This window comes from Canis lupus, chromosome 20 (assembly GCF_011100685.1).
Source record: "Canis lupus familiaris isolate Mischka breed German Shepherd chromosome 20, alternate assembly UU_Cfam_GSD_1.0, whole genome shotgun sequence".
In the NCBI taxonomy this organism is placed as follows: domain Eukaryota; kingdom Metazoa; phylum Chordata; class Mammalia; order Carnivora; family Canidae; genus Canis; species Canis lupus.
In genome coordinates, this window is record NC_049241.1 from 9206986 (window position 1) to 9216367 (window position 9382).

The 9382-nt window shown below is 53.6% G+C and overlaps 1 protein-coding gene across 7 annotated transcripts in view; it reads left to right on the plus strand.

Annotated features, from left to right (window-relative positions):
- SRGAP3 (SLIT-ROBO Rho GTPase activating protein 3) overlaps positions 1-8994 on the plus strand; it is a 326045-nt gene extending 317051 nt beyond the window's left edge. For 3 of the 7 annotated variants that reach the window (XM_038565770.1, XM_038565767.1, XM_038565769.1), the window contains 2 exons: positions 520-847; positions 3589-4002. In XM_038565770.1, the coding sequence (XP_038421698.1) occupies positions 520-847; positions 3589-4002 (742 nt within the window). Of the gene's footprint in view, positions 1-519; positions 848-3588 lie in introns of all 7 variants that reach the window. The other 4 variants (XM_038565768.1, XM_038565766.1, XM_038565771.1 and 1 more) reach the window with 2 other exon arrangements.
- The last annotated feature ends 388 nt before the right edge of the window (positions 8995-9382 follow it).

Below are 9382 nucleotides of genomic sequence, written 5' to 3' on the forward strand. Positions count from 1 at the left end.
TGCTGGGGAGATTGGGGGTGGGTGAGAACACTGGACTGTGTTCAATTCCCAGGGACCCCCTCCTGTGCTTGCAGGGAGCTGGTGACTTTTTGGTACAGTCAAGCCTCAATGCTTCAGACCAATTAAGAAGCCCTTCAGAATCATGGAAATGTCTGAACCACTTAAGAACATATCATGAGCCCAACTAACCATCCCCAAAGCGTTCCCAGGTTGAAATTCTCCTGGCCTTGACTTGACACATAGACAAGATTCATTGTGTAATTAGTAGCATCACCGTCTGCAGTTTGGAAAGCAGAATGCTTCCGGTTCCTTCGTGTGCACATTACACCTGCCCCTTGCCACTGAGTTGCACGCTCAGCCAGAGCTTTCATTGTGCACTTGAGTTTGGCTGAATGAGGCTTTACTATACCTGCTCCCCAGACTAGTGTGTAGTGTGTGGCCTGGGGGTTAGCTGACCCATTCTGAGACCTGCCAGGGTTGACCTCTGCCCCATGCCCCTGCCCCCTGGCTCCTTTACAGAGTGCGGTTACGATCCGATGGAGCGGCCATCCCCAGGCGCCGAAGCGGGGGCGACACCCACAGCCCACCCCGGGGCCTGGGTCCCAGCATAGACACGCCACCCCGGGCCGCCGCCTGCCCCAGCAGCCCCCACAAAATCCCTCTCACCCGGGGGAGGATCGAGAGCCCTGAGAAGCGGAGGATGGCGACATTTGGGAGTGCCGGCAGCATCAACTACCCTGACAAGAAGGCTCTCTCGGAAGGGCACTCGATGAGGTCGACATGCGGCTCCACCAGGCACAGCAGCCTGGGAGATCACAAGTCCCTGGAGGCTGAGGCCTTGGCAGAAGTAAGGGCGGGTGGGAAGGCAGGCTGGGCCAGCTGAGGACCCGGAGGGGCGGCCGGGTGGGAGCCTCTTGACCAGGGAGCCACTTGGCCCTTCACGCCAGGCTCAAGGTTAAGCTAGAACACAAGACAGACAGCAAGCTGGCTTCCTGTCCCCCTGCTGGCCTCCCCAATGGGAGCAGAAGCTGAATGGGTGCTGGCTAGGGATTCTGTTAAAGACCTCCAGTCTCCAGGGCTGGATGGGGGATATTCCTACCTGGGGGCAGGCCGGATGAGAGGGATGTGGTAATGGCAGGTGTCTCCACGAGATGGCACAGTTGAGTTATTCATTCATTCCTTCATCCATTCATTCATCTGTTCATTCGTTCATTCCTTTATTGACGAATATTGATTGAGCCACTGTTGTGTGCCAGTCACAGAGCTAGGCACTGACAGTGCAAGGATGACCTGAAATGGACCCAGAGCCTGGCCCCCCCCCCTCCCCCCGCCTGCTGTCCGTCTTCCCCAAGCGCCGTTGTGCGGCCCCGCTCTGCAGATTGCTGCATCACCTCTCAGACTAATGCAAGGCTCACGCCTAAACTACTCAGCTGGTCTTTCTCTGAGCTTTCTGTCTCTCTGGCTCACATTCTGCCAGGATAGAGTGGCAGTGGGGATGGTGGTAGAGGCGTCATCGTTACATTTATTTTTTAAAGCTTTACCTTTCAGTGCACACTGGAGCGCTGCAGGGAGAGCAGCGAAGTCCATGGGGCGGGGGAGGGCTTCATTTAAGTGGTGTGGGATGTGCAAAGCCAGCGTTATCACTATCGGGTGGGTTATAGCAAAGATGGGGAGAGGATTGCCATCTCTCCCCTCACATAGAAGGTCCCCCACAGCTAATCCTTTGCATAGAGGCACAAAAATCCCCTTCTTAAAGTAGCTAGTGTTCAGGGCAAGGGATAAAATGTCAAGAAGCATAAAAGCTACTATTAGCCATAGACCAGACACCCATAGTCTCTTAACAAAGCAAAAGGGATAGGCTGGGACCCTGCCTGTGCCAGCCGGGAGCCTGCTGGGGGGCCTCAGGGTGGGCAGGCGGCCGCCCGTGGGCTGAGGAGGAGGAGACAGGGTGAAAGAGGACAGGGCTGCGGAAACGGGCTGGCAGGACCTCTCCAGGCCCCAGCTTCATCAGTGTGACCAGACTTGAAATTTTTCCGGGTTCACCTCCAGGCAGAAAAACAGATGTCATCGCGGTCACGGAGGGTTGTGCACCACGCCTACCAGCAGCGGTTTTAAGCAGTCTCCCCTGTTGTGGGATATTGTGCTCAGCCTGTGCGGCCCCCTGTGCCCCATCGGGCGTGGAGGCATCCCTGCCACGCCGGTGTGAGCCAAGGACTCAGGCTAAAGGGAGTGTGAACACTGCCCGGCAGTTTGTAAAGCTCCATCACATCCATCACCTCATCCCATCTTCACAGTAAATGTAGGGGCTTTCAACAGAGAAGCAGAGCCTGGTGCAGAGGGCCCGAGACTTGTCCAACACTACACAGCCAGCAAAAGGGGTCTTTTCACTAAAAAATCCCGGTCCTTTGCCCTAGCCCAAGCCTCCCAAGCTGACTTCTAGCTGCAGCGCCCCCTTCTGGCTCAAGGAGGAACAGAAGCCCTGGGAATGTGGACCGATGAGCCCCACCCAGGCTGACAGGGGACCCTGCCCTGCTCCCGGAGGCCCTGGCGGGGGCCCTGGCCAAGCCTTAACAGCCCTCCCTGTCATTCAAAGTGCTCTCATATTGATGAGCTCTAAATCTCCAGGAATTACATAGGCAGATGAGAGGTTTTGCTGCTCTTTAAAATTGACGTTTTTGAAAAACAAACTTTTCTGATTATGATACGGAGGAGAAAGTGACAGTCTGGTTATTCTGGGGTGAATATTGTGGACATTCTGATATGTAACCTCCAAGGAATGTTCTTATGGGCAAGAATTTTTTTTTTTTTAATGACGATAATGGTGGGGTGCCTTCCTGGCTCAGTCGGAAGAGCGTGCGGCTCTTGGTCTCGGGGTCAGGAGTTCGAGCTCCACATTGAGTGTAGAGGTTACTTAAACAAATATATTTTAAAAGCAACCATAATGGTTAGGGGCTTGGGTTCTGGAGACACACTATCTAGGTTGAGACTTGGGCTATGTTACTAACTAGCTGGGTGATCTTGGGCAAGTTACTTTAACCAGGCTGAGCTTCCATCTTCTTACGTGTGAAATGAGCATAATGGTGGTTCCTACCTCATAAAGTGTGAGGATTAAATGACTTACAAAAGGAAAGGGCTTGGATGGGTGCTCTATTATTACCATTGTTATTTGTGAGTGCTTACTATGTATCAGGGGCCATGCCAACCTCTTCGCGGGGACTGTATCATTTAACACACTTGTCAAACCCCCTGAGGTTGCGTTATAATGGTCTAGATTCACAGATGAGGATTCTGAGGCTCAAAGAGGTGAGGTAACTTGCCCAAAGTCACACAGCAAGAAAGTTGCAGAGCCAGAACCAGTAGTGGAACCTGCCCTCCTTGCAGTCGGCCCCCTGGGCAGGCAAGTGTGCAGGTGATGCCCACATGCATAGTGGGACATAGGACACCCTGGAGAGTTCATCTCCGCCCCAGCCCTGAGCTCGTGTGTGGCAGTACCTCCCCAGGAAGCCCACAGGCCCATCAGCAGCCGAGCAAGGGCTGGACCCTGGGGCGCCCGGCCTCTGTGCTGACCAGAGCTCTTTCCGCCCCCAGGACATCGAGAAGACCATGAGCACGGCTCTGCACGAGTTGCGGGAACTCGAGAGACAGAACACAGTCAAGCAGGCGCCAGACGTGGTGCTGGACACCCTGGAGCCCCTGAAGAACCCGCCAGGCCCCATCAGCTCCGAGCCCGCCAGCCCCCTGCACACCATCGTCATCCGCGACCCCGACGCTGCCATGCGGCGCAGCAGCAGCTCGTCCACCGAGATGATGACCACCTTCAAGCCCGCGCTGTCCGCCCGCCTGGCCGGCGCCCAGCTGCGCCCGCCCCCCATGCGGCCCGTGCGGCCCGTGGTGCAGCATCGCTCCAGCAGCAGCAGCAGCTCGGGCGTGGGCAGCCCGGCCGTCACGCCCACCGAGAAGATGTTCCCCAACAGCTCAGCGGACAAGTCGGGCACCATGTGACCCCCGGGCCCCGGCGGCACCGCCCTGGCCGAGGGTGGCCTCCGTGACTTCCGCGGCCCCCCAGTGCCCCTGGCCGGGCGGGGCGGGGCCCAGGTCGCCCGGGAGCGCGGCTGTGCAGAGCCGAGGCCTGGGCGCCCGCCGCAGCTGGCGTGCAGCCGCCGGAACCCCACAGGCCGCCGTGTGTCCGCGGGCCCCCGGGGGCGCAGGTGCAGGAGCAGGAGGCCCGACTGGAGCCTCTCCTGAGGTTGGGGCAAAACGTTATATGGCTTCCCCGCACACGGTCACTGGAAAAGGATTCTCTCGGCGTTCTGTCTACATACATGAATATGTGTGTGCATATATGTGTGCATATATACACACATGCGCGTACGTATGTGTCTGTAGGTGTGTGTATATATATATATTTATGCATCTATATACATATACTAGAGCTGGACACACAACTAAATGTATATAGGATCTCCTTTTTCTTTTTATGAAACTTAGATTTACCTCAGACCCATGCCACCAAACACCTCCCGCTGAGTTACTTGGTGGGACTTGCAGGGACCTTTCTGGGAGAATTTAGAAGCCTCCGTGACTGCGAACGAAGCAATACACCACTAACCTGCAGAAAAACACACAAAAAATCGTCTCCCACTGTCTCCAGAAGTCGTGGCCTTCCACAACAGTCTGCCCCTAACGGAAGGGTGGGGCAGGCGGTACCCCAAGCAGGCTGCTCCTAGAGGTGGGGAACCCTTCACAGAACCCCTCTCCCTCGTCCACCCCAGAGACCCTGCCTTTCCACCCGGAGGCCGAGGGCCAACTGTACCCCCCCGAAGGCACGGGAGGATGTTGGCGAGATGGCCCCTGACCACAACATCCTTGTGTTTGTACGTACAAACAGGGGATAGTGAGAAGCTAAGCCCCATCGTAGCACAGCGTTCTGTGGGGTTGGGAAAAAGGAAAAACACAAACAGTGGTGTGGAACACTTCAAAACCTAGACACGCTGTAGGAATAAACCTGTGGTAACTATAGAGGTTTAACTTATGCCATTTTCAAAATATTTAATTTTTTCTCTTCTTCTTTCTACTAATTATACGGTGTCAGATCCAGAACTAAACAGGCAAGGAGGCTTTCATATCATTTTAATTTAAGATCGGTCTGTGACCCACTTTGGCCGGTGCTCTCCTGCATGAAGCACAGGAGCCTCACAGCAGGGCCCAGAGAGGGGCCACCCGTTAGCGCTTCCCGTCCCAGAAAACACTCTGGGTGAGGTTATGCAGGTGAAATGGCTTCCCTCTCTCCATCCCTTCCCTTCCCAAACCTGCTCCCCTGCTCTCCCCCCACCACCTCCAGAGCATTTAATGGAATTGAAAATACGGTGATAGAACTGAGGTGAGTGACTTTTAAGAATTAGGAGCTAGACTTCTGCCTCTCTGCTGGGAAAAGGCCTCTGGTTCCATTTTACTTCCTCTTTTGATCTTTTCATTTTCCAGAGATAGGCTGTTTCTGGCTAATGGAACACAGGCGAAATCAGATCCTAAGGGGACCGCTTTTATTCACCCCCTCAGGCCAAGCCAAGGGTCTCCTTCTTATCGTTCTCAAGCTTTCTCTCTTTCTCCCGAGGCCTCTGAGTCTATCTCCGTGGCTGTAGTTTGGAGTCAAAAGTCCTGTGTTTGAGTCCCAGCCCCCCACCCACCCCATAGAGCTGTGGGACCTGGGACCTGTCACTCCACCTCATTGAGCCCCAGTGTGCAGCTCCATCAGATAAAAGTAATAAAAGTAAAATGTGACCAAGCTCTGTAAGCTGGAAAGCACTGTGCCAACATGTTTGCTATTTTTATTATCATTAGTAAGGTAAGTCTTTTAGATCAAAACCCATCCATGACCGTCCTTTCGAAGCCTCCTAACGGCATTTGAGAATGGGGTGGTGCAGTTTTCCTGCCAGTTTCATAAGCGCCCTGAAGCACAGCCCTACAGATCTATCACCTGCTGACGCTTGGAATGGTGTCATGACCATTTCGCCCCACTGGATTAAGTTGTGCCCTCTCGCCCCGGGTCATAAAAAGGTAAATACACCCCAGGGGGAGGGGCCCATTAAGTCACCACTACCTGGGCGCGTGGGAGTGGTGACCCATTCTGTGTGGTCGGAAGGATTGGCAGTGAGCGCACTCTGTGGAAAAGTCAAGAAAGGGCACGAAAAGAATGCCAGAGAGAGGTCAGTGACAAACTTGACCTTCCTTGTTTAGCCTAAAACCAACTGTTCTGTCTTAGCTCCCGGAAACGAAAGAGCCTCAGAACCAGCTAGGAGCCCCTCTGTCTTTGAGCAGATGATGATATCGCCGTTTTACAGCTTAGGAGAGATGGCAAGGCCTTGGGATGTCCCGAGACGTGCCCCAGGTTTAATGGGTGGCTGACAGCGAGGGCCATGTCAGGCGCTTTCCTGCAAGGACGCTGTGCTGTCCAGCCAGGACACAGGCTCCTCATTTCCACCCCAGAGATACTCCCAGACCTTAAATGCAGTAGCCTCCTGTGCAAAATGTCACATCCTCCCTCTGCCATGAATACCAGAGGAAAAGCGAAAATCTGAGTTGACCAATCTGTTGCCTGATATCTACAGCACCAGTCAGACCATGTGGGTTTTTCCTATGAATTGACTGCATTTTTTTCCTTACTGCAAATGGATCTGCCCTTAACCAAATTACCTGAAGGCAGAGCCTTAGCTGTTTTCTTTCAGCACCTATTTTTCCATTGGGAAACGGCTGATGAGTTCACATTTAGGGAAGCTCACACCCCACTCATCCAGGCCCAGATCTGACCCTTGACGCAGAACCAAATGGAAAAATACTTCCCTGCACCCTCCCTCTGCCCCCGCCCCCTTCCTCATCTGGCACTCTGCATGTCTCTGCCACCCTCCACGCGCACCCCGTCCCATCCACGGTCACTGAGCATTGGCATTCTCTTCCTGACTCCTGCCTGTGTTAGTACACTATATATTGCTGTATTTGCTTAAATGCTGGAAAGTAACTGTTAAAATGTGAAACTGTAATTTTTAAAAAGGCTACAATTAAATTATAGCCAATGCCACTCACCAAATCTTTGCACCTAGTAGATAGATCAATGTAAAAAAACAAATACCAGAAACCTAACTGTACAGTGAGTGTGGGGGAAATGTAGTAACCTAGTTAGTAGTCCTCAATATAACCAATTGTACAAGGGGGAGTGGTGTTTACCTACTTGTTCATCGCCATTACTGAGAGCTGTACTGATCAGTTCGTTGATAACGGGCATTTTTTTTTTCCTTCACAGAATGATTTCTTTTCTTAACCTTCGACTTACCCTGAGGTCAAGCCTTTTGTCTTTATGTGTAACCGATGTTTAGTCTATTTTAGGAATGAACCAGCAAGATGTTCATTTAAAACTGACCAAAGACAATTCATTCCTGGTCTAGTTTCCTGGGCCTTGGGGCCCAGCCGCCGCTAAAGACCTTTCTCCGCTAAAATTGAGAACAAGCCGTGCTTCCTACCCCGCTCTCCCCTCTCTCCCTCTACTCCCCTTTCCTCTTAAAAGAGCTGCTCTGAGCTGTGGGATTCTATGAAAAATTCTTGCCTTTCCTTGTTTTCAGTGCTAACGATTTCTCACCTTGAAGCGCCTTTTGAACCCCGGACAGAGCGCGCAACTGGAGGGAATTGTAAGCTTGGGAATTAGACTTGGGAGTCTTTTCTCTGAGGTCACCAGGCCAAGGGGCAGGAGAGAAGTGGATTCCCAAGGGACGAAAGGTTTCTATTCAACGAAGAAATCCGAGTGGGAAGAGACCCAGGGAAATGGAGCCATCGTTTGGCTTCCGGCTGGAACCAGCAGTTCAGAGATCTGCCTTATAAACACTTCAGAACTGGTTTGTGGTACACAAAGGGGAGCCCACGCTGGGAAGGGCCTTTCCGTGGGCCTTGCTTCCCCGCTGGCGTCCCTCGGAGTGCCTTGCTGGGTACATTTCTTTCTCATTCAGGAGGCACGAACGCAGAGGACTTCCCGTGGCCTGGTGGCTACTTGGCGCTCAGCACACGGACGCGGCTGATGGAAAATCACAGGACTAATGTGATGGTTCTTCCTCTCAGTCTTTCTATTCCTAACTTTTCACACATCCAGATGGTTCCACACTAGAGCAAATGCCTCATTCTCCTGAGAATCCCAGAAAGAAGAGACCGGCCGGCTCACAACCCTGGCGGGGCAGGGGGCCCTGTTGGGCTCGGGAGGACGGGCGGGCGGGGAGGACAGGGCAGGAAGGGGGGAGCGAGGTGTTGCTTAGCCGATTTTCTGCTATGCAGAGCTAATGCTGACGTTTCATGTCAACTTCCCCGGTTCTCTGGGGCCTCCTGTCTTCGGAGCAGCCATGGAGAGAATTCCCCACATCCCCGAAGCTGCCCGGGGGAGCCGAGAGAAGGGACTTCGCCGTCGTGTCCGACTCCTCCTGGCTGCTCTGAGGTCGACCCGCCAGCGTCCCGCTGTCCCACCCTCTGGGACGGGCCGAACGGCCACCGCTGCCCCTTTGCCGACACCTCCTCTCTGTGCGAACTGTCCCAGGCAAATAACAAAGCTGTTCCTTGAACCAGAGCAACCAGAGTGCACTTTGCCTTCCTTAGACGGAAGGGGATTCTGGCTAGAGTTTCTGCTCAGACTCTAGTTCCCGGCAGTGTGACTGTTTACACGGTTTGGCAATAGGTTTGGTTCTGATTGCTTCAGAGTGGCTGGTCAATTTAGTTTCCTTTGGTTTCCTTCCTCCCCAAACTGTGTCAGGAAAAAACAAACCGAAACAACCCTAGGAAATTGCTGGTTGCCTGTCCCCACGTGATGATAAGTGTCGCCCTCTTCCGGATATCGTTTCTCTCCCTTACAACCAAACGCCCGTCCTATAGAGTGTCTGATTGGATCCTCTGTTGCGTATTCTGATGGTGCCTGCTGGTTTGACGTGGAGCTATCCTGTGAAATAAAACAGCTTAACTTTTCTCAAACGTGATCCTGTGGCTTTTTGGAAGGGTGAGGGGGCCCGAGGGGGGGGCCGGGAAGGGCCCAGAGGGGTGTTTCTACTGGCCAGTCCACACTGGCTGTGTGCTACCTCCAGGAACCGCCCCTGAATATCCTTTAGCTCACATCCAACAGGGTGAAGGCCAAGGTTCCGAGGAGGACTGCTTCAACTGTCCAGCGAATGGAAAAAGGTAACTGTGGGGGCGCCTGCGTGGCTCGGTGGTTGAGCATCTCCCTTAGGCTCAGGTCGTGATCCCGGGGTCCTAGGATCGAGTCCCACATCGGGCTCTCTGCTCAGGGAGGAGCCTGCTTCTCCCTCTCCTCCCTGCTTCTGTCCCATTCGTGTGCTCTCTCTCTCTCTCTCTGCTCTCTCAA